At 40.0% G+C, this 26489-nt stretch overlaps 1 protein-coding gene across 1 annotated transcript; it reads right to left on the reverse strand.

Annotated features, from left to right (window-relative positions):
* Positions 1-226: 226 nt before the first annotated feature.
* On the reverse strand, positions 227-25992 carry LOC115006815 (phosphatidylinositol 4,5-bisphosphate 3-kinase catalytic subunit alpha isoform-like). The gene is made up of 26 exons (XM_029429349.1): positions 25650-25992; positions 25041-25109; positions 20566-20672; positions 20175-20343; positions 19660-19786; positions 19272-19481; positions 18691-18785; positions 18423-18578; positions 17528-17776; positions 16878-16963; positions 16084-16189; positions 13813-13965; positions 13526-13660; positions 10731-10855; positions 9890-9971; positions 9416-9580; positions 9031-9134; positions 8728-8899; positions 8244-8350; positions 8020-8141; positions 7330-7408; positions 7020-7190; positions 6491-6608; positions 6020-6171; positions 5192-5354; positions 227-5063 (listed from the first exon to the last, which is right to left on the reverse strand). Exons 3-26 carry the CDS (start codon positions 20619-20621, stop codon positions 4956-4958), a joined length of 3210 nt encoding a protein of 1069 aa, XP_029285209.1. The 5' UTR covers positions 20622-20672; positions 25041-25109; positions 25650-25992; the 3' UTR covers positions 227-4955.
* Positions 25993-26489: the final 497 nt, after the last annotated feature.

A 26489-nucleotide genomic window follows, 5' to 3' on the forward strand; every position in this document is an offset into this window, starting at 1 on the left:
CCCTGAAATTCTCTTATTTTTATTTATTTTTATCTACGTTTTATATTTGGATATTCCAAAGATTTTGCTAAAGTGGGAGCCCTGGAAATAAAACAAAAAAATAATAATTAAAGTTTAACATAACAAAATGCTTCATTACATTATTTAATAAAGTAAGATTTTGTAAAGAGGCCTTTTGTACAGTGAAATTGCAAGAGGAGAAAGTGCAAGCGCAAACACGGCCGGGTAAATGTTTAACAAATTTATTTGTACATCTTCACAGAACACTCAGATGACCAGTCGGTCGGTCAGGGTACAAACCTTTACTCTGTGAGCCGAAATGAAATACAATATACATTTATAAATAAAAAGACGCCGGTTATTGTGATCATGAAACTTAAGGCATTCATTTCTAAACATCTGTATGGCTGCTTAGCAGACTAAATAAACAAACGACAAACAAACAATGTAGAAAGAAGAAGAATATTCATCTTTACCCAATCTCATGCAGGTGGGCTGTGAAAAACAATACATGGGCCCGCTGTACATTCATTCATGGTGGAGGTTAAGGTTCTGACAGCACGGTCTGTTGAGGGAACATATTGGCGACACACTATCATGTTGTTTAGAGCACTGCATACAGAAAAGAACATGAAGCCACAGAACATTTTGTCAATATTTCCCTTTAACATTTAGGACTCTAGGAAGTCTTATTGATTACTCATATTTGCTCTTTGAAGTATAAGAGTTTAAAACCCTGGACAGCTTGAATCCCACCCAAAAGTTGTTTTTTTTAACTGCGTTTACAGAAACAAACACTGATGAAGATCTGCGGCCGTATCAATAAATATCTGTGTGCGTATTCATACAGGTGGTGGACACAATAACATGAACACCTGTCCATCATGGAAACCAACAGTCACAGGAACACCTTTTGAATAAAGACTCATCAAAAACAATGATAGACTTCACAAAAGCAGTACTTACTGCATGGATAATAATAATAATAATATAATATATATCTGGGTGTTTGTGTTATTACGTCTACTGTTCCTCATAACTGATCATGATTGTATTCGCAGGGGCAAACTGAAGAGCGGATGAATGCAAATAAGATTTCCCTCCTGGTAAATTCCACAGAAACTCTAATCGCATTTCTGTGCATGCACACTGAGCTTAGAGGAGATCAGCCATGTCCAACTTCACTTTACTTAGTGAAACAGCAGGTGTGTAATTATGTATCATTATGCAGATTGTCGATCCATACAGTCAGACAGATTTATGTGTATGGGCCTGTGTTTTTTGTTGTCGTTTGATATTGTTGACAGTTAAAAGGGACCAAAGTCTTCACTCATAGGAGGAAACACTAGTGCAACTATATTGGAGAAACCCTGCTCCACTTCAGTGCCAACGTGGGGGACAAAAAGAGCTTTCAAACAAACAATCAAGCTCTAAAAAGAAATGAGAACTATCACTTAGCTGCTGGGTGTAATTCTCATGATTTTGAAGCTGAATATGAAAATCTAAAAAGATTATTAAATCCTGTAAAATACTTTGTCATAGTTCTTCACTGCACCTGATCTTAGAAATGTGGACTAAAGTACAACTTTCATTAGTTCCAGAAGTATTTGTGTCTTCACTGTGGCATCAATAACATTCACTGCACAGTAACATAACAAACAGCCTGTACACACACACACACACACACACACACACACACACACACACAAAACAAACAAAATACGGCGGTGGTTCTGATTCGTGACATTTCAAGTAAATCATTTATATGGAAAAAGTTCCCTCTCGTTCATGTCTCCTTACAAACAATGGAAAAACTTCTCTGGCACAGACCAGCCAGTGGAGAAAAAAAAAAAAAAAAAGAGGCTTACAAAACATTTAGAGACACCAGCGCTTCAACAGTTCAGTGTCATCGCACACACACACAGAAGCTACACACACACACACACACATACAGTGTGGGTTTTCATTGGGGCCTGCCAATGAAGCTCTGCAACCTGTACAGAAAGACAATGAACGCACACAAACACACAAATGATTTGGAGGATACATGGGAAAGGATATTAATTATAACAACACTGCAGGCTGTCACATGTGAAGCCCACGATAGAAAAAAGCAGTGTGACTGTAACTCTATTCAAAGTGTACATACTGGTTATCCTGATTGAGGAACATGCATACTAGGCTAACATTCTTCTTACAGAGTCCTATTGGACAAAAAGGCTATTTTTAAGTGCAATCAACCTTTTATTGTTTTGTTTTTGAAGTCTGAAACCGATACGCCTTCCTTAATTCCAGCTTTAGCTTACACAGGCCTCAGTGATGCCTGATTTGGCACATAATAGCAGAGAAGAGCGCTCTCTCTCTCTGATAACCTATTGTATGTTTAGTGGCACTGCATCTGACACATTAGAAAGAAACCATATATGATGCAAAAACATAAAAAGAGTGCACATATTTTAGCAATTCAATACATTCTAGCCATTAATGCTGCGATAATATGGCAACACACATGTGCGCCACATCAGACCATTTTGGCTTTTCAATACAATCAACAGTTAAATGCAGACTTTCTTTTCCACTGGCAGATTGCGTTTCCTACTAGTAGATAATAATTTAGCTACGAGCAAATTGAACAGCATGTCTTTCTAGGTACATTACGAAGGCGTCGGGGGTTCGTGACGCTGCTCTGAGCCACGTTTTTCTGTGAAATACTGCGTTCTCTGCTCAACACACACCGTACGAGAAGTTCTCAATTCACCTGACAAAGCCGTTAAGGTTACCGTCACTCAGGGTTCACTTTTTATCGTTAAAAAATGCCTTTTATAACAATATCTTTTTTTTAAATACCAATCTAACCTAAATTTCCCTCGGGATTAATAAAGTATCAATCAATCTATCTATCTATCAATCTCAAAACACAAGGTGACTTTTTAAAGACAATGAAACAAAAATCCATTTCCAAGCTGTAATCCTGCGCCCGTCTGATAATTGTGGTTTTAATTCTTCCCTTTTTGTCTTCCAATGAAGTAAAACCGCACTTGACCGTTAGCTAGTGGCTCATACTAGCTACTAAAGGGATATAATAGTAGGAGGTGTGTGTGTGTTTTGACATCAGTTGGCCAAAACTTTGTTAACATGTCCAAAGAATGTCGCTGAAGTCTCGTTGAATAGTTCGCCCTCGTCCTCTGCGTACAGACCCGACAGGAGAGGGAGGTGTGGGTGGAAACCAACAGTCCTCAGCTGCTCTCTCTCACTCTATATGCCTACTTTAGAGTAAATCCCCATAGTGACTAAATCTCACCCACACGCACTCTTTCACTAAAGACACTTTAACGGCCATTTTCCTGTGACTTTAAAATGTTGAATAAGCGACATGCTCAAATGTTTGTGTTGGGAAAAATATGTTAAATGTAAGCTTCAAACATAAAGAGCATGGCTCACATACTGCCAGGGTTATTATGGGCTCAGAGGAAGATGTTCTGAATAAAAATGTCCACCAAATGTGTGATAAACACAAGTTAACTGTTACTGTGTGCGTAAGCTGACATTTTAATGACTAGACCATCCACCTCACGAGGTTAGAAATAAAAAAAATTATACACAACAAAGGTCAAATCTAGCTTTTCATGTTAATAGTGCAGTCATGGTTTGCTTACTACAAGTGTTTAGGCAGAGTCTGTCGGGCTTAGCAATGTGCAGTATTGTGCTGTGACGCCAAGGCATCTTATCAACAGGAAGACGTAACATTCCCCCGGGCTTCTGCTCGCCAACAGGACAGACAACCGGAGGCTCAAAATAGCTCCCATTATTCATAAAATGTGAGACTGGCACTTTCATTCATTACCAATTTGAATTCCCCAACAAATACATTTTTACAAATTGCAAAGTAGCCACACAAATTGGGCTACTACGGACAAAGTCAAATCTAATGTTTAACTTAAAAGTGACGGCGGCAGAAAGGGCATCAGCAGTCTGAATACGAACATGAGCAAAACTCTGTAATGGAAAAAAAATGGGAAAGCTGTCGAACTCGTGGTGGTCAGAAGGAGGAAGCACAAATACACAATTTCCAAAACAAACTCCCGAATATATTTACTGAACTAACGGTGTGTTTCTGGAGAGTCGAGTTCTGCCTGTGTAAAAACTGAAAGAAACTATCAATACATAAATAAATGTAAAAAGTCATAATAAATCTGTATATTATTCTGATATTTCTAAGTGCTGTGTTTTGACGGAGAGGCATCATCACCCTGAAGTTTATGCAAGAGTCTAAAGCGGCACCACCGACAAATGTTCCCAAGGGTGGAGGGCTTTCTCACTGAGGCCGCGGGAGACTGTAGAGCTGTGCAAAACCACCCGGAGGCTCTTCTGTAGTTTCTGAGCTTTGAAATGTCCTCACAAAAGGGTTAAAAGGTGGGAAAGCTGACACCAAATCAGCTCAGGGGGGGGCAACTTCACCACACATGAGTCATCATAGAAGCCCCCATACTTCAGTAATCCTGCACTGTGCAACACATTTGAGGAACACATGTTATGTTCTTTGTGCCTGCATCAGCAGTGATAAGATTTATAAAATTAAATAAACTCCTTTCTGGGAAGGAACAGTAAGATTGGGGGATACATCTTCTTTAAGCTGTTGTGTCCAATTTTTCCAGCAAGAGCAGGGTAAGAGGTAAAATGTCCTTTGTTTCCCAGTGTGTTCCTGATGGGGGGGGGGGGGGGACAGAAGACGGATAGTAGCCAAGGATACAAGCATCGGCCAGGTAGGGCAGATCTTCACCAGGACATGAAGACAACGCTCTCTTGTAGAGTGGAGGAGAAAGGCAGATGATTATGCAATAAAAACCCAGGAACCTTGTTTAGAGAAACAGAAATGGTACTGGTGAAAACCTCCATCGTTAGTGAGATGTTACTCCATGGTGGGACTGGTGATTGTTTTGTTTGTGTGCAGGAGATCAGTTTAGTGCATGCTGTCTAATTGTGTGGAATATCCAGTCCATCTTGGTGGTCCATCCTCCATGGTGAGCGTCGTTCATCTGTTTCATGAAGTAGTCCAACGCCTCCTGCTCAAAGCAGAAACAAATTAAATAGATAAATAAGAAGATGCATTCATTTAGAAGAAAGTCACATTTGAGACTTTAAAATGAGATCAGGACAGAATGGATACGAGTTCAGAGAAAAGCTTTATTACCTGTTCGCTTTTCTCCAAGGCCAGCGTCTTCCTGATGTAGGCAATGTCATCAAATGACTGCAGCTCAGGCATGCCGGAGCCCAGCATCATGGAGAACAGGTTGATGAAGAGGTTAGCATGCTGCCGGATGGCCAGGTAGGCTTTGTAACACATCTCCTGGAACCTGGAGGGAGACGGAAAAACCAATGTGAGAAAGACAAACAAAACAAGTCGGAGCAACGACAACGAGAGAAAAAGGAAAACACAAACGAAGCTCAGTGTTGGGCTACTACAACCACCCCAAGCCAGGTGACCGTGTCTTTTAGATTTCCGGTCGGGACCCATGTGAAGAAGATTAAATGGCTGCGATCGTTACTTTCTGTGACAGCACGCTGTTTCACAAACGATTGTCCCTCTCAAGTCCCCACTCCTACAGGGCTCACGCATCGGTTGCAAGTATTGTTTTGATTGTATAATTGTGTCAAAATTAAAGTGAGAGAAAATTGCCTGCTAGACGAGATACATGTTTCTTATGTAATAAGGCAGTGAGTGGATGAGTTCTTAAAGAGCCATCATGGTTCAGTCAGTTGGCAAGTTAGGTGGAAACTTACAGATATATAAACATTATTGTTTGACTACAAGGGTAACAACCATCTTTAAACCCAGTTAGAGATGAGCACAGCTGTAGCAAACCTTTTTTTTGTGGCAGTATTTTACGATAGGACAACCAGAGCCAAGTTTTGTGGGTCGTCCAGCCAACAAACCAACAGACTGACTGATATTAGTCGCAAGTAGCAGATCAGAATAAAAAGAAGATGAGAGAAAAGAAGAGGTACGATGCTGCAATACCTCTCAAACTCTTTGGTCTTTGCACACTCTTGGGATCCCTTGCTGATGACGATGAGGAAGTCTTGCGTCAGTACAAAGGGCACACGCTCTCTCTTGTAGCCAAATTTCTTCTTCTTATGATCCAGGAAATGGCCAAAATCTATATGAAACAACTTGGGGGGTGGGGGGAAAGACAAAGAAGAAAGCAGGAAGCTGAAGTTTAGTAACTCTCTCTAACAAGTAAACACACTCTAAAGTAAAGTGTACGTACTGTTCACCCGGTAACACAAGGCATCGACACCAACATCAAGTTATTTTAATGAATTAAACATTTAAAAAAGGAAAATAACCTCCATGAGTCAGGCTAGACAAAGCAGCGTACTTAATTATGTTATCAAATCTAATTTTAAATTTACTAAGATCTGACTAGGATCGAAACAACGTGCAAGTTGGTCATTACGTGTCATTACGTTATTATCATACACAAGTTACCTGTCCATCATCTTTGACCATTATGTTGCTGTTGTGTCTGTCTCCTATCCCAAGGATAAATGTAGCTACACAGTAGCCAGCACAGGACCTCGTGAACAGATCCACAGCCATGTCATACCTGCACACACACACACACACACACACACACACACACACACACACACACACGTGATGTTAGCTTCACAAACAAATCGTTCTTTTTGAAAGACTCTGAAAGAGGAACAAGTTCGATTCGCAAGTGCGGCTTCTGTGCACGCGCAGTTGTGCTTAAGAGCCAGGTTAACTTCTGAGGGCCGCAGCTCCAGACTCTCGTCCAGCGAGCACCCTCTGAGCCTGAGAACGAAATCCAATTCAGACAGAAGTCGAAATGGGAACGTCGCAAACCTACAACTCGCACACATCTTTTATGAGCTGGTTCACTACTGGCTGGTAAAGGACACGAACCGGGTTACTTAAAAGAACCAGTCTTCTATACGTGTTCTATAGTGCTGTCTAATGATGCCAAGATGTTGTAAAGAGAGGAACTCACATCTCGCCCTTGTTCTTGTCCTTGAGCCACTGATGCAGAGTGTTTGAGTTGAACTGCAGGGCTCCTTTCAAGCCTCCTTTACACTGAATCTGCATGATGGTGTGGGAGCTGCGAACCACCTCAATGAGACCCACACAGTCTCCTAATGACAGACAGCCATAGGGAAGCATCCTGGAGACACACGAGAACAGATTTTCTTAGCCACATGCATTGAGGCAGGAAAGAGTTGGAGAATAAATCAATTTAAGCACAAAGACACAGAGAGAAAGAGAAATAAATAGAGATTGTGATAACAGGAGAGGGATAGTACCGTAGGTCCAGCCCCTGATTCTGCCAAATATTCTCCATGATTTTAATAATCTGCAACGTCAGCATATCCTGCCGCAAGTCTACGACACAGACACACACAATGAAGGCAGTTACGGTTACAGGGTTCCTTCAGCTTCAGGCAAGTTAGATATAAATCTTTTTTAATGACACTCGGAATGAAATGTAAGACCATATGAGCAATTCTTCCGCTATCCCGATGACTGTGACATTAATGAAAGAGGAATTTGGTAAATCCTTACACAACATACATAGAATAATTGACAGGTAGTTTGTTTATAGTAGACAACTATTACCAAGATGCTCTGCAGCCTGTAAACAGCACTGTTAGGGTTGGGCCTTGGAAATATGCTATCAGGAGGAGTGAACTGGTCTTCCCGTGCGAACTGAGCTAAAGATTTCAGAGTTTGTTTTAATGGTGTGAAAAAAGACAAAAACCTTTCGGTATGTTAAAGTTTATGTTGTTGCACACATCTTTGCAACAGTTGCGGGTTTATGGGTATCATGTGATCATGTTTGAGTCAAAAGCGCTAACAATACCTCATGCTTCCCATGATCCTCAGTACTCAGGCTTATCATCAAAGGCAAGTATCAGAATTTATTTGGCAATGAAACATTAGGTAACATTTCTATGACCTTTGTGTGTGTGTGTGTGTGTGTGTGTGTGTGTTACCGTCTCCATTTTTGAAGATGATCTCATTGTTCTGAAAGAGCAGCTCGGACATGATGTCAGGATTCTCCCAGTTCAGCCACAATGGTCTCTTTGCTGACGACATGATCCTGCATTCATCTAACCTGTGCATATATTTAAGTTATTAAACAATGTCAAGTCACACACACACACACACACACACACACACACACACACACACACACACACACACTTCTGCTTCTAACCTCAGGTTTCCCAGTTGGTGTGCTGGGTTGAGAGGAGAGGTGTAGTTCTGCAGAGCATCCATGTAGTCCGGTCTCTTCATCTGGTCCACAAGAAACCGCATCTGGACCTTCACAACACACACGCAGACGTGCATTTCCACATAGAAGCATTTGTGAAGTATGTGTATGTTACACATTACGAGTTGTGACAACAATATAAATAAATGTTGTATTTTTCTGTGGCATGCATATTTTGTGTTGTACTTATAAGCCAACATGATGTTTCTGGAGCGCAGATTGTAATTTGACAAACTTTGAATTGTGATGAAAAATGAAGGCCATTGTTTGTACAATCAAGACAAATGCCAACATCCCCACATAATGTATTTTATAAAACAAACATGTAAAACTTTAAACATTGAAATCCCATGTTTCTTTGTGTGAGTGTACACATGTGTGTGTGTGTGTGTGTGTGTGTGTGTGTGTGTGCTGCCGCTCTCCTTACCTTCTGTGTCTCATCCTTCTTCTCCTGCTTAAGGATGTCAGTGAGGTTAATGAGCTTCTCCATGGCCTCCACCTGCCTACTCAGGTGTTTGAGGTACATGCCACACGCCCTGCAGTAAGCCTCTAGCAGCAGCCCAAACCTCTGGCTCACTGTTTTGTTGTGCATTTCTGACCTGTGAGGAAGGCACAAAGAGAAGGGAGTGGGAAGTGGGGAGGCGAGATGAATTTTTAGCTTTTTCGAGAAAGAGACATAGAAGGGAAGGTACATAAACATGAAGAAAAAGCAATCTGGATGGTGACTCACTTGAGATGCCAGAAGAAGAAATGACCTATCCTTTGATTGGTCAGGGCCTTCTTCAGGAGGAAACGGGCCAGGGGATTGTCAAGATACTGCTCATATTTTAATACCTAGAACAGGAGACGAGAGAGGAAGGAGATTCAAACAGGAGGTTCGGATTAGTCATTTCAAACTCCATAAAGTCTCTTACCATGGAGTATCAAAATATAAAATAACAGCTTCTTTTCTAACAGACATAACTCTGGCTGACAAGGACACTCGGGCTGAAGAACGGTCCAGTCCACCTGAGTCATAGTACTCTTAGTTCCTTAATGTAAGTTCCTTTTTAACACGTTCTTTTGTCAAATGTAGTTCCTTGATTTCAATAGCAGGGACTCTCTGTTAGACCCACCTGTACAAGCTGGATGAGGTATTGGGACAGTTTGTCATCAGTCAGGTATTTGTCAAGGCAGCGTACAGCAAAGTGCCTGACCATGGGGTCTGGATAGTTACAGTCCAACAGCTCCATGGCCTGCTCAGGACGGGTAGACGGCCATTCCTTTAACAGACAGTACATCTGGAAAAGATACACAAAGAAACATGCATTATTAATCATGCTATGTACAGTGTATGTGTGTTAGGATAAGTATAGGAAGTATACATTGAAGCTTAAAAACAAAAACAGGAGTCCTTTCCTCACAAGTTGATATGAGAGGTCAAACATGGAGCAGATGGAATAAATATTTACTGCAACATGCTTTGCATTTACTACGTTTTTTCTATTTCTAGTTTTCAAAATCCAATTTGATCTTCCTTTAACTCGTTTGTCAGACACAGGTCAAGTAGTGTTTATTTAGTGAGCAGGTATGAAATGGCATGGTATTACCTGTGCTACTTCATCTCTGGAGTTCCATTTGACAGCGAGAAGGATCTTGGGAAGGATCTCAGGGATGTTCACGCAGTAGTGCCTGGTAGAGAAAAAGACAGGGGATAACTACTGTCCCAGTTTAATAAACATGTCTACGTGGAGTAGAGAAGTCAGCCTGCAAAATGTGGTTACAGTTAATGACAGAAATGTTTTTAGGCTCTTTATAACGTGCAGTTCAGCCTAAAATACAAAATAAATGTTTCCTTTTACCACTGTATCACCAAGCAGAAGAAAGTCTGCATCTACTCACGGACCAGAAGCTCTAACAGCTCAGCCTAAGAGTGCGTCGTTAATATTTCTATCTCTATCTATCCATCTAAAAAAAAAAGTTTCGATATGAAACTTCTCAAAACAAGGTAGCTTTTCTTCAGTAACCGGGTCGTGATTTCTTGAAAGAGACATTACTGTTGAGTTTTTCTAATGTTTTTTTTTGGCACAAGCCACAAGCCGAGCGCCATGTAGTTCCATCATATTGGAGAGAAGGCAGACATCTCTACAGCCGATAGCTCCAACGCTCGGCAAATCAAACCAAAACAATCTCGATTGATAAATAGCTCTACAGGTGAGAGGAAAAATAGGCATTTTTGATTTGGGGGTGAACTGTACCTTTAAGTGTAACAATAAAAAAAAAAAGCAACAACAATAGCTGTTTCAGGTATTAACCTACAACAATAAGCCTGTATTCAATCTGGTTTCACGTACAGCTACATACGAGTCTATTCAACCGCTGGTTCTACATTAAGTAGTACTTTAAGTGCTAGAAGTAGTATAGTGTTACTTTTGCTGGTTGGGTGGTTACCTGTGTCTCCAGAGGAAGTCTTTCTCCTGCTCAGTGATTTCTGAAAGAGGGTCTCTGTTACTCAGCTGTCTCATCTGCTCAGTGTCGCTCTCTGTCAGGGCGTGATCTCTGGCCGATCGGTTGCTCTGAAAACACAACAGAGAGAAAATACAAATATAAACACTTCATTATTACTAACACTACCATAATCAACCTGCTGGCCGTTGGCGTTGTTTGCTTTGTTGCTTATTTTTATTTGTTTTTGTTTTTCATCACAGTATCTTTGTCTGACAAATATTTGCCTGTCTGGATATTTATGCAGTCATTATGAGAAACAAATATAGCTTGGAACATTAACAAGTGTAATCCATTAAGACCCATTACTGTTGGGGAAGCTTCTCAAACAACTCAAGTTACACATAAAGGAATTACTTAATACACCACATTACGCCATCATCATGAATAAATCCACACGGAACAGTCCAGCTCTTTTGCATCACACGGTAACTGATGGACCCGAAAACACACACCACATTAAAAAATAGAGTGTTTGCACTAAATCCCGTAATTTACTTTTATTTATTCAACCATGTCCGCCTCAGTTGTCAAAGGTTTAACGACATTTCCATAAGATACACTGACCCGAGATAACCACAGCCCTCCTTCACATCGACAATGTTTTTATACATCAGGACACCTTGGCGTATGGCATTATGCTAATACTCGGCAAAATGAGAAGATGTGTTCAAAACATCATCTGGGTGTGTTTTTCAAAAGGAGCAGCTTGTGTCTCTGAAGCATGAAATTAATTAGTGAATTAATTTAGATGCCTGTATTGCGCTGGCTGTTGACTTGAAATGAATTTTAATGATGCAATTCCTTGGTTTCTGACTTTATCTTCACAGATACACGGCACAACTAGTATTTCGTGTTTGTAATTAGTGAGAGAGAGAAAGGAGAAAAGCGAGGGATGGGAGGAGGAAGACCTGTTAAACCTCCGTTCTGTCCCCTCCTGCTTTCTCTGATCTCTGTCTTTGTGTTTGAAAGCAGCCAAAAATTCTTGATGGAGTTGTTCTCATTTACATAATTTTCTGGAACTAGTATGATTCACTTGATCACAGCACAAAAAAACTGTCTGGACCAGCAGTTATTACCAAGCTGCAGATTAAATCATTATTTTTACAATCGTGACATCGTCAGAAAATAAACAAAAATACAGATTGACAGCTGTGCTGTGAGGTGGGCTATATAAACCTCTAGAATGAGTGATGGCAGAGAATGTGTAGAAGATAAACAAGGTTATCACATTCAATACAGCCAACAAGTAGCTGTTTCCACATCTAAATGAGCAGCATTTGTGTATTTATGCTCGGAACACACGAAAAATGTCATCAAAACAAGCTAACAGTCTCGAAATGTGGCTACAGAATAACAGAAAACTGTTTGCAGTGAACGTTGAAACTGTGGCCAATGCAGAGCGCAATCGGAACGCGATATGACATTTGGCGTAAGACATGAGCGTAAGGCTCAGGCTGTGAACAACCCTTACAATGCCCTCAAATCCTTCATTTCAATTCTTCTCTGTTAGCCATCACTTTGCCAAGAGCATAAAAACCAAGTCAGATTTCTATAATAATCTGTATAAATAAGATGTTCGTTTAGATTTGAATTCAGTGCGAGATAAGATCAATCTATTTTCTGCTCAGGAGTTAACCGGATGAGATCATCCTGACACCGCGTATTGAGTTGGGCACTCCTCACATTTGACACACATCATGAATAACTTAACACATCGTCTCACACTGTTCACATCCTCTCGCATGGCAGAGTAACTCCAACCAAACACCAGTCCTGGCTCTCATGACACGCATCATCTAGAAACCTGATAGGATGGAATCGCCTACACCGTCATGAAATACTGTTGAAAGTGAGAAGTGTTGCAGCCAACTCAGTTAAAGTCAAATTCATTGGCATCGTTTCATACATTTAACCTACGAATTGGCACCAAGTGTTGCCAATCATTTTTAATGCAATCTCACTCTACGATCAAAGGGAACACTCACATATAATATATACTGTGTGTGTGTATGTGTGTGTGTGTGTATATATATATATATATATATATATATATATATATATATATATATATATATATATAAATATATATAAAAGATGTAATAAGACCTGACTATAATTGCACGTGGTGTCTAACACAACACACATATCTGTTCACATTACCATCACTACTAATTTAGTTTGTGTCATTACATGCAATACCTTCAACAAGGACACAACCACACCTCACATTAGGGCCTCATTAATCAATGTCACGCTACAAAGTGGTCTAATGAGCGGTGAAATTCAAGCACCTTCATTAATAACTTACCTCATTTGTTCTAAGTAACTTTGTGCACGCTATATTTCTTTTTTAATTGCGTATTTGAGCTCTGTTACATAAATTAATCAGCTTTTTTGAGTTAGAACATGAAGCTAAAGATGCATTTCATTATGTTTCTTGATGCTGCAACTGATGTATGATTTCACACTCACATGTCCGTCATTAGTACAATATACTAATAACACTATTATTTTGGTTGTCTAAATATACACACCCCTTCCACCGTGGTGCTCTGTTTTGGCCCAGGCCTCTTACGCTCAAGCAACATCACACCTCCAAGCCCCCGACTTTGTCTTTGAGATGTACATTTAACAGACTCTTTTGTTTGTGTGTGTTCAAGTTTCAAAACGTAAAACTATACGCTGTGTTGTTGCATCTTTCCAAACCACTGGTTGGGAGCTGGTCAGCAGGTCATTACCTGTCCAGAGAGGTTGTAGTTAAACCCCAGTTCCCTCGAGATGGTCCAGTTTGCATGATCCTCTACTGCATTCATATCTGGGTATTTGACTAAACTACTAAAGTGGTCAAACTCCAGCTCCAGACATGGGGTTTCCTGGATGAACGGAGATTAGAAAAATATCATCTCATTGTGTAAATTACAGTTTTTCACAAAACAGTAAAACTCTCAACTAAATATGGAAACCAGTTATGACATGGAGCACCAGTGCAAAAGAATATGTAACAAATAATGTTGAATTTGAATACCTTATTAGGGTTGGATCCAGTGACTCCGATGGGGTTGAGAAGGTCTTCAAGGCCATGAGGGACAGGCCACAGGTTCAGAGCCATCTTGTTGGCCACCAAAGTGTGAGTGTAGTCAAACAAGTTGATATTACCCCAAGCTAGTGGACAGTGCTCCTACAGGGAGACAGGGAAGTAGGAGAAGAGAGAAGAGAGACCCACTGATTGTCAATCTAATTAGCTCCAATGTGAGAAGCTCATGGGAAAAGACACAAACACAGATGGTGAATCATTCTGAGTCAAGAGGCTTTTCACACAAACATATTCTGGGACTCGCAGTGTCGAAGTATATAATCTCATTAAGGTTTTCTTATTCTGAGGACACATTAAAAACACAAACTCAGAAAGCAGATGAAAGAAATGCTGTTTATTTCACAGTGTTGGTCTTGTGGTCCTGTATACGACAGCAATGTGTGTTATTACCTCGGCCAAGGAGGTTATGTTTTCGGTTTGGTTTGTTTGTCTGTCAACAGGATTACGTGGTGGAAGGGTGTGGCATGGGCCAAGGAAGAACCCATTACATTTTGGAGGATGCAATTCACGGGGCGGATACACAATTTATGTTTCACTTTCGTTAACATTGCAACGGTAAGGCATTCGTGCTGCATTCAAGTGGTGTAGGAATAATCGTAATATTCACGTGATTCAAGTGAAATTCAAATTGGAACACCGACTCGGAAACAGATATAAACTCGTTGTTTAAACGCTCTGAGCAATAAAATACAACACATCTTCTTTTTAGAGTCCATGCCTTGCTGGAGGTCTGCACTCCCCGAGTCCCATTCCAGTTCGCTATAGATAAAAACATAAATTAAACCCTGAATTGAAATGTACTGTGAGTGCTTGATTATGGCACATGGGCGGTAAAGTCATAAGGGTTTGGCATTATGTACCACTGCTGAATGTTTCACCTCATACAAAAGTTATGGAACAATCTTTAAACTGCAGTACTGCTTCTATCAAAGCTACAAAGTTAGCCTGAAGAAATGTTTAGGATAACATCCTGATCTTCAGACTTCGCTAAAGGGGAAGCGATGGAACTAGGTGACAAAGGGCAGCATGGTGAGCGAGACAGAGTTACAAGCAGACAGCCAGTCAAAATGCACCTATTTATAGTAAGTGCTGGAACAAAAGGCTGCGGTAGAGAAGTGTTTATCAGGTGGGGCATGAAAGAGCATCCGCTAACCTGACCTCAGCCTCGGCGTGCTACGGGATAAGGCTCACCCCAGGTGTCTGTTACAATATCCATGTCTGGCATTCATTGATACACTTGCACACACACAAGCCTCTCTCTCTTCCAGCTTTTCCACCAGAGAGAGATGGAAGAAAAAATCAATCCGTGTGGGTGTCTGTTACGAGTATCAGACCCAATGCACAAAAGCACAGACACACTTCCAACTGTTTTACACCACAAGGTTTCTAAATATAAAGTCAAATGTACAGACACTTTTTACTGTGTATTTGATAATCAATAAAAGCATCATCCTTTTTAAGTTTGAATTTTAATGAATCAAATCGCTTATTTCTCAACCCTAATTTTGATTTTGCATTATCGGAGTACTCCATCTTTCTATTGTTAAAATCTTTAGTTCAAATACTTTGATACGAGATGGAGCGAGAACAAAAAGCCTGTTTCACAACATGCCATCGACGTGGCTTATTCTCATCCACGTATTCTAACATGAGTGGAAAGGTCCATTCTGCTGATGGTGTTTCTGTTGATGTTTTCACCACAGTGCCTCATGGCTGATTAGTAATTAAACAGAGCCAAAGACGATACCACAGCTCCCATTCACCTTGGACACATATACTAAGACAGACTGACGTATAGACTAGGGTAGGTTCATATAACAATACCAGCACATGCTACACACACACACACAAGAGGTCCCTATATACATATAAGACCCTTCAGGATGGCTTAGTATGCCAGTGTTAAATTAAAGATTTAGACACATGGAGGTCATCTGCTCTCTGCAATATAGCATATTCTGCTATTGGTATTTGTATGACCAGGTATTCGTTGCCTTTGGCTAACATGAGCTCATATTTGTTGTGTTTGTTGTTGACTGTAGATTTTACTTCTCCATAATTATTATGTCTATAATCTGTAACTGTTAGAAATAAATGGAACAGTTGTATCCAAATGGCCTAGTAAGACCCTTCCTGTTTTTGCATGTCCACTTCCTGTCAAGTTGTCTTTGGAGTCATTTCCTTCACTGCTTTCTTTCCTACCTCCTTGGCTCCCTTCCTGCCCTTGACAGAGCAGATGGAGAGGCAGAGTCTGGCGGCACGGGGTATGTCAGGGATGTACATGTCATAGGTGAGCCATTCATTCCACCTGTAATAAAGAATGAAAGAGATACAGAGATTATTTATGAGACTGGGGCCAACAAAAAGAACCAGAAACAATCTCAAACATCGACCTACAGGGCAAGCAACAAGCAAGAAGGAAGACCTAAAGACAGCTGTGCCACCTCACGCTGCTATTACACAGGGTTGAGTACTGCATACACGTTCAGCAACAAAATGTAGACAGTAACACATAGCAAAAGATACCTCAGTGCCTAAATTATTTGAATAAGTTCCAACAGGCCTTTATCGTATAGACAGTAGAGTGGACCTGACTTGAGTTTACCAGTAATGTAATACAGCAGTTTAGTGTTACTATAGTCAGCACTAAACTGTTAATGTTACCCTCCTGCATTAGACCACTTACAGTAAATTAAAAGTGTCAATTGTCTAAAGAACTTTCTCAGTGAAAAAAAGAAGAGAAAGTGAATTAAAGTAGAAGTGATTTCCTTTATTGGGTACCATAATGGATTTATAATATTTGATTTAATCTAAGTTTATCTGGTTTTACTATTCACTGTATAATCACCGTCTGTCACATTGTATATTTACGCATTCTGTAACTATATTTAAAAAAAGCTCCTCACGAATAAAGTTATTCATATCATTTGAAAGTCCTGCATTAAAGGGCTGCTGAAGCAAATGAAAAGGTATTGTAAAGAAGGATTGGCAATTACCTCGGGTTGGAGCAGGGTACTCTCTGCGTGTTGACATTGTCACACATCTGTTCACCTCCGTGGTAAATACCTGTTCTCACATATATCTATAAATGTAAAAGAGAAGCAAAATGCAACAAGAATAAAAAACATTAATAAAAGATGTCATGTATCTTCACTATAACATGTTTGGGAGATTTGCCTGTTGGACAACTTATCTCAGAAGTAAACCATTAATAGCGTTTAGAGTAACCGCTATTAACCGTCATGTCAAATGAGCATTATACTGAAGTGGCATGCAGTCTGGCACTTTCTTGAAGATATTACATTTCCACAAACGATTCCTGACAGCACACCAACATTACCAGCACTCCCTTCCTTTCCTTAAGGTCTCTGTTCACAGGAGTCCTGGACAATGACTGTTTGTTACCACAGGAAGTGAGGGAGTTGGAAGACGGGACACTTTGAGCAACTATAATAACAGTCAACTGATATTGCTCAAAAACAAATCTTCATTCATTAATCTGCAAAAAATACAATTGATACCATTCCTAATTCCTCCTCTCTTACTATCCATGTCAGACTAGAGTAATAGAGTCAAGGATCTGTTGTTTAATTTGACTGATCAACACAGACACTGGTATATTCCTATAAGCACTGTGCGTCCCCACCTTGTCTATGTCCCGTATATTGACGTTAACATAGGTGGCACATAGGATTCGTATTCGCAGGGTGCCGTTGATGGTCCACAGCGACTTGGCAGCTGCCTCGCCACCATTCATATAGGATGTTGCCGTTGAGATGCGTCGAGAGTATGACGGCATGACAAAGTTGTCTGTAGGCAACTGAGTGTATAAGCTGTCCTTAGCCATTAGCATCAGGTTAGGCAGCCTGCCCAGCATGATGCAACTACGGATATACTAGAGGGAGAGACACAGAGAGAGGGAATGACGCAGAGGAGCACGGTTAGAACCAAAGTACACAGAACTGCTAGAGTTACAGCGTGCGTAAGTGTAACAAGTGATACCAGTTGGTCATTTTCCAGCAGCTGCCAAGCGACTGGAGCGGAAACAGTAAGATTTTGTGCATCTTCTACTTTGATTTGGCTCACGTGGACTTTGAGCATGGGCTCACATCACTGTGCATGCACGAGGAAATGGTTCCAGTGTTTTATTAGTTTGAAAGGTTGTTTTACTTATCCACAATTGGTACAATAAATAAAGGATCTGAAAGGGATCAGGCTTTGGCTATATCCTGATACGGATGTTTCAAAAAGTCCTGGATCAGCCTGATCCCTTTAGGAACAGAGTCGGGTTTCTGTGCAGACTGCCCCAAAACCTTTGCTTTCTATTTCTTCTCTTTGAACCAAGACACTAAGTCATTCCAACTCTTCATTCTTGCAAGCCAGCAATGTTGAAAATGTATTTTCATTATAATCACTGCAATTCTAAAGAAACTTTTTACATCCTGAATAAAACATTTCCCACGTTTTTTAAAGTCATTTAAAGTTTTCACAAATGTAATGTTTTCTTATTATTATTTCTCATCAACTGGGGACACTCTTACCTTATACTGGCTGATGGGGTACTTTTCCAGCAGGTACTCATCACAGCCACAAACTTTGAGGATGTATTTACCCTGATATTCCTGAACACACATCTTTAGCTGCTCTGGGGACAGCAGCATGCTGCGTGTCTTCTTACGAATGGCCTCTGCAATCACCTTTAGGACAACATACACGCAGACAGCCTTAGACAACCTTTTAACTCCCTCATGTTGAATCTAAAAATGGGGGATTCAAATGTCTTTTCATTTTAGTACATGTTCATCCCACCTGTTCAGGCACACAGTCGTGGTTGATCTTCAGTGTATACTTTTGTTTGTCGTTGTTCGGAGAAACAATCACCCAAATCACAACAATGATCTGACCTACAAGAAGAGACGGACAGAAAAAGAACAAAAAGCTGAGAAGAAATAATCAATAAATCAAGTTTTACTCGAGCAGCAACCCAGAAACAATAACCACCCACTTTTAATCTGGGTATTGTATTGAGCTTCACAGTAGTAGCACCTCAATCAATTCAATGAATGCCCTGCTCATTACTGTAGTTCCTATCCATTGGTAAGGCTGGCTAGTAGCGATTAGGTATTGATGGGAGGCTCAAATGTTCACTTCTTGCTCCCTGTTATCTTTAAGTGCTTTCGTTGCGTTTTATTTCCTCTAAAATAATAATAATAATAATAATAATAATAATAATAATAATAATAATAATAATAATAATAATAATAATAATAATAATAATAATAATAATAGGCTTGATCAAACAACAAAAAAAGAAATGCATTTTCTATTTCTTATTTTTCTATGTTCCTGTGAAACCAGTTAGATTCTGCACTGACAAAGATGTTGCCTACCTTTGTCCAGCTTGCTATAGAAGTGTTTGGGAAGTTCCTGTGTGGATTCTATGTTGGGCGGGTAAACATACAGCGCTCTACTGTGAGGCCCGCTGGCATCTCTCAGCTCCACAGAGTCTTTACAAACATTCAGGATGTTTCTCCTGAAGTCCTGAACCTCCGGGTCCTTCACCAGGTCAAACTCACACACAGGCATACCAATGGCAAAACCTGACAACATAGAAAGCAGAGTAAGTGTCCGACACTGGTCCGTTAAGAGACCGTTATAGAGATAGTCATGTTCCAAACTATATATTTAATTTTTTTTAAAGTTTGAACTAATAAGAGTAATAACCTAAATACAGTAATAACACAAAAGGATATTATCAGAGGATGAAAAACCTCTCACCAATCTCTCTGTTGAGGATCTTTTCCTCTCTGTTGCCAACTGGTTCAATGACCTTGAGGAAGGGCTGGAAGAGTCGGAGATCACACAGCCTACGGGTCTCATCATAAAACTCCTCCCGCTCTGCTTCCTGCAGGCAAGAAGAAAAAAAACAGAGACTGTGTTCAAACTATTCCACCCAAACTTTCTTTTCTTTTTTATTTCATGTAAACCGCTGGTGAATTTCTGACGGCCTTCCTGCAGGTGTTGAATGGATGTTTTGGAAAAGTGAAACAGTGTGTTTCTAAGCACAAAGAAGCATTTTGTAAAGCCAACATGTTTTTAGTTTTGTAGAGCGGCAAGCAAGATGTGAACTACTTCCAGAGATCTATTTCTTTTTACTAGCAGCTCCAGACAAATTACTGTTCTTATATATAAACAGATTTTCTGGAGTTCAATAATAGATTTCCATTATGTTTACTCATTTAGATAGACACCTCTGCCTACCAGATATTACATTTGAGATAGAGAGCTCTTACTTGTGTAACACTGACAAAGATGTAGGACGTCTCCTCCTGTAGGAGGTGATGGAGGGGATATTTCCTGGCCTCCTTGAAAAGCTCATGTTTGATGGTGATTAGCGTGGCCTCACGGAGACACTCCAGGGTCAGAATCATCCCGTTGGGCAGCAGGCAGTCCACCAGGATCCTGCAGACACACTCGGAAGCATTATAATATGTTCATTATTTACCATGCCCTTTTTGGGCATTTCACACTGTTAAGCATTTCTTAACGTCCAATAAAGAATACATATAAGCAAAATGACATTCTCACAACAATAACTGAAGACTAAATAATATAATAAATGCATAAGCAGTAACAGGAACTCATAGTGTCGAGACATGTGTAAACAACAGAAAGTGTACATACCTGGGAGGCATCAAGTGGATGCCCCATAGCTCCCCTGAGGACGGCCTGGGAGGCATCTTCCTCTCTGTCTCCCAGCTCAGTCACAGAGTTAAGCCGCAGAGCACAACCTGAAAGATAACAACACTTTCAAGCTAATTCTGACAATCAAAGTGCAAAGAAACAGGATGATAGACCTGTTCAACTTAAGACCAAGTCTTGAGACTTAATGTAAAAAATAAATAAATAAAGTGCAGTTTGATTGATTGAGTCTGTGCAGACTAAGAGAGTTGTATAGTAGCTGGGTTGACCAACTGACACACATGAAACCACCAAAGTGTTGCCAACTGAGCAACTGTTTATGTGCCTGTGACTTTAAACACTCCATCAAACTATTCTATTAAAACAATATTCATTTAATGACCCAATTAGGCAATCACAGTTTTGCTGAATTAACAACTGTTTTTGAGATCTGGCATATTCGTTTAAAAAAGGTTGTCCAACAATGACATATTGGATCTATTTTGGCTCAACGTGAGCTCATTTCAGTTGAAGAGAGTCGTCTGTACTGCTCTGTGAATCTGCGGTCCTGCCTACTCGCTGTGGCTGAGGATCAGCTGTGCTCACTGAGTTAAAGAGAACAAGCATGTTCAGTCAACCGCACAGCAGCAAGACTAAACACAAGTACAGTGACTGACGGCACAGCATTAATGGTTTATGTCACTCAAGTGAATGTAACCAACAGGCTGCACTTACAGGTCAGACATATTTCATCACTTTAGACCCTCATTAAGTGGGTGATCACAGAAACCCACAATGCATGTCCACACTGAACAATTCACTAAAAAAGGTTGAGACAGACAAATACTTCCCCTGTGGAGCTTAGTATTGGGTTGGGGTCAAGTCGTAGTGCTTGTTTTGATCAACTGGCCCAGTGTCTCCTCCTATATTTGGGGGGTACTCTTGTAAAATCTCTAGTCCATTTGTCAACAAGTCAAACTTCAGTCTGGAATAGCATTTGCTGATGATAAATCAGCACCATCACCACGTGACATAATCCCGAGAGAAACCCTGTTGAGATCCAGTCTAATCTGAAAAAGTCCCTTCTCTCCGATAGGTTCTTTGGCTGAACAGTACTTGACAGTACTCAACACTTGGCACAAATGAAAACACAAAAGAAAAGTGGAAATCCAGCCAGGTCAAGTGTCTAAAACTGATAATCCAGCAAAAGACCTTCATCACAAGCCTTCTTAGGCCATCCTCTCAAATCTGCGCATTAAGAAAGCTGAATGTCTCTTTAGCACTTTCACGAATAATCAAGTCGTAGCGTGCAGTATCAATATTTAAATAAATTCTAACCGATTACCAACCATACAAGACATCCACACCGATACAAACTATAAATGATAGAAGACCTTTAATAACTACATAAAAATCCTCTTGTTGTTTCTGGGATGTGAGTTCATGTGTTAAGGCTAGAGAGGCCCGACACTGGTTGCAGACCTCTGAATCACTGCCCACATCTCTGAGTTGTCTTCAACATCTGAAAGGAATTAAAGGAACTAAATGGTAATTCAGTCGGATTATCAGATAAGGAATTTGAGCACAGAAGGTTCTTCAGGTAATCACAACAAAGCAAAAACCTTTCATGTATGGAGAACGATCTTTGTAGTGACGGGAGATGGAATAAAGGTTAGTTCTCTCTAAACATCTGCTTCTTCTCAAACTAGCTAGCCGAGGTGTTTTCATTTAAAGAAGTAAAATGAGAGTCTTTGCACAAAAGAGGTCATATGTGATATGCCTACCTTTTATTACATGTCATTTATACTTTGTGTTTTTTGAAACATAAGTCTTATTATTATTATTATTATTATTATAATTATTATTATTATTATTACTATTATTATTATTATTATTATTATTATTATTATTATTATTATTATTATTATTACTATTATTATTATTCTGACATCAATTTGAAATGTATGTTAAGTGATGCACACCTAGCAAAACAAAAAGACATGTATTTAATGTCACAGAGTACAGTACTGTATCTGTATCAAAGAAACGTTCCTTTTTGAATTTCTCAGAAAGAAAAACGAGCCAAGTGCTCACTAGCTGTAGCTGTATTTCTGCCAGTCGACATTTGCTCATTTAATTCTCTGTCATTGAGTACTAGGAAATAGCAGCGTCTTAGGGGACTTCATTGACTCAAGTATTTTAGACAGACTGCTCATGTCTAACACTCGAACACAAAAACAACAGTGACTCAACTGCAACAGATTGTGACACAGTGATGGGAAAGTATGTGTTTGTGTGGGCTCTTTGAAAATTACAACATGTCTTAATTTAACCTTCAGCCAAATTATAGCCATAAACAGCTCTCAGAAATGCATCAGGATGAAAAGAAAACCAAGACATATTATTATAATAATCATTCATCAAGCCAATATCCATCTCTCATTCATTACATTGGTGTTTTGATGCCCTTCTTCTTCATTAGTATAGTTCTTGCAATTGTGGAAGATACTCTGTCTGGATTCTATTAGCTGTATACATTATATTAGCTTTACATCAATATATGTTAGGCAACGTACTAATAATAAACTACAAACACCCTGTAACAGCAATATACTGGCATGTACTTTCTTGGCGTTTCCTCACTTTGACTTTGTATTATAACATTATGAAAATAAGGCCTGCATTTATATAGGAACAACATGGGGTGGTGGATACTTTCTGTGCAAGAAGAATCATTTGCATATGGCATAAGGATATAATGGCCAAGCAGGTAGAAGCCCTTAATTTTAATTTCATACTGCTAGAGCACTCAAATAAGTTAGGGTCATTGTATCACCGAAGAACAACACTTAAGATGTATTGATAAAAAAAATGTAAATCTCACATGCAGGTAAGATTGTAGCAGACCCCTGGACACAGACGTTTTGAGTCGCTCCCATCTGGCAGGAGACTGCGGTCCATCAGGACCAAAACCTCACGCCATAAGAACAGTTTCTTCCCATCAACAAGGCCAGAGACCCCCACTGACACTGTCTCTCCCTCCCCCACTCTACACGTTACATTAACGTAATGCTTATATTCTATATTGTACATTGTCTACCGTCTATATTGTTATTTTTTTATATTTTTGACGATTAGCACCAACTAACCACGGCAAATTCCTTCTAGGTAAAAACCTGGAAATATAAAATTATTCTGATTCTGATATCTTGTCTTATTTTAAAATACCAATTCTACTTTCATATGACGCAGCTCTGTCTACCAGGAGTCTAGACAAAACATTGCCCCTAGTTCCCAAATCATATGCAGTGGCAAAGGCTCCTGGCAAGATAGCTTTGGAAATATTTTTGGAAGAACTCACAGGACATATCCATGACATGCTGGTAAATCACTTTTCTGGCTTTGGAGCACTTTAGCCTGTAAATCACCACCAACATCTCACATTTTTCCAGTAACTCCAATAGATCTCGTGTTGTGCTCACTGACATCTGTTTCCCTGGTTGGAAAAGCAACCAAGCCAATCAGTATTTTTTAGGGATGATTAAGATCCCCTTCCTGTGCCAGAGCCAGAAGAATGGCCCCAAAAATAGCAACAATCATTGATGAGATTGACACAACTATAGGGGCCGTCTTTAAATTGACATGCAGAAATGGCAACTCTTAATTCTGCATATTACCTTGATTGATATAAAAAACTACTCCAAAATTAAATAGTAATTTGGTCGGATTATAAAGTGGTGAAGGCTGCTAAGGATTTGGGTGCATGGGCCGCTCTGCTTGCACTGATGCAAATATAAAACTGGCCTGGTTAAGCACCCAGGATGGATGGATGGCTACATGATGTGCAAAAAAAATGTGATTTGAAAAATGGATAGCAAACTTCAGACATTGATTCTGCAACTCACAGAAAGTTGTCTACTCAGTTCAAGTTTAGAGCTGTGACAGAATCAAAAATGCATGAAATTGATAGTTAACCAGTAAGATAACAGCAAATTTAATTTACAAAAGGGTAGCATTGAATATGTACAAAAACAAGCTAAAACGGAAAACCCAAAAACAAAGCCCCCATTGAAAGCAGTTCTGCGATCTGTGACCCTGATCAGGATGCAGCTAAGCACTTTAGGACAAAAGAGGAAGCTTCCTCAAAACACAGGATGTTGGGAATAGGGAAACATTGGCATAGACACAAGTTATCTTTGAATACTGAAACACAACTGCACAAGTAGTTGTGTAGGCTAGCAGTGACCGGTTGGTAAGATCAAACATATGCTCAGTCTCTACAACACATAATGTATGAGTGGTTAACAGAAGGTTTGGCAGGTTGCACCACATTATACACAACAAAGTGGGTTTAAGTAAACACTGGAAACCGTGATCAATTTTCTATTTCATTTAGTCTATTAAATTAGCTTTGGCATTTCAACTGTCAGTTACAAGAAAGAAGACATTAGATATAAAATATATTTTGTGAAGCATACCTAAGAAAGACGCCTTCCTATTCTGATGATGGGACAGTTCCACCCTTCATGTTTCAATCCATCTTCATGCTGTCACAGAAATATATGTTGGGAGGAGAGGAAATTAAAACACAAACATCACACACACACACACACACACACACACACACACACACACACACACACACACACACACACACACACACACACACACACACTGTGCATTTAACAGCAGATTCACACTGGCTAACAGCAGCATGTTGGCTAATGTTGAGTCTTTGGGAATGACAGCTCAGAGATGACAGCTGCCCAGCACTGTGATCTCTCGATTTAGCATAATGATATAGATATATAGATATAGATATAGATATATATCTATATATATATATATCTTCTATATATATTCTATATCGTTTTATAAATATAAAACAATAAATACAGTTGACAACCACTCTGCCCATGTCCGTTTACCACATATCTAAGTTATGACCAGTTTGTGAATGGTTAATGTTAGCTAGCTCTCTTGTTCACTAGCTAACGGTGAGCCTGTCATCCCCTTGTTGGTAAATACACTCCCACCATTTGTCTATTAAAATGTACAAATATGACTAATTTAGCATGATAGCTCACCCTGTTGAGTTGAGCAGCGAAGTGTTTGAGGATGCTGGTCTGAGAGGATCTCTCCAGCTAATTCCAGTTAGCTAGCCTTCCAGCTAGCCAACCCCACCAGTCCCCAACGGCCGGGTTGGTGGCTCCCGGCGCCGGGCAGAGCAGGCTGTTATCTGCCGTCTGTCACTGTCAGCCTCTCGGCCAGCTATCCGTGACAGTAGGCGTTACTCCACACAGACAATAGCTCCACTCGTGTTGTGGGTTGTAAAGAGTACAGTAACAGAAAATATGTCCAAAATGTCCAGTCAGAAGGGCTCCAGCTGAGGATGTTATGAGCAGCCGAACTGCTGGTCGACTGGACAAGTTGTCTTGCTGCGGCACTGCAGCCACGCTGTCTGTCCGGGGCTCTCCTCCCTTCCTCTACGCACACATACACACACTGTGAAACTGGGTGTGATTTATCGCTGTATTGTAATGTAATGTACTAACCCTATCCACAAAACCATTTTTTAACATTCAAATGTTATTACAGGGCCACACAGGATCATCACGGTACACAAATAGTAAGACAGCAAAACATGTTTCAGTGTTTGTGGGCGTGGCACCTGCTTGCCTTGGCAAAGCGGCCCATAATTTGATAAGATAAGAAGATAAGACAAGACATTATGAATCCCTAGGCAGGGACTTTCACACGTTACAGCACCACAAGACAGGCTAAAAAGGAAATGAAAGAGAAATATAACAATTTAAATTAAATAAATGCAATGTAATAAGAAAGTACACTTAGTCTGCAATCGTAATTGCATTGACTTGTAAGAGTCATATGTAGCTATATACATATTATGAATTATAAATACAACA

The sequence above is a fragment of the Cottoperca gobio genome, chromosome 4 (genome assembly GCF_900634415.1).
Source record: "Cottoperca gobio chromosome 4, fCotGob3.1, whole genome shotgun sequence".
Classification (NCBI taxonomy): domain Eukaryota; kingdom Metazoa; phylum Chordata; class Actinopteri; order Perciformes; family Bovichtidae; genus Cottoperca; species Cottoperca gobio.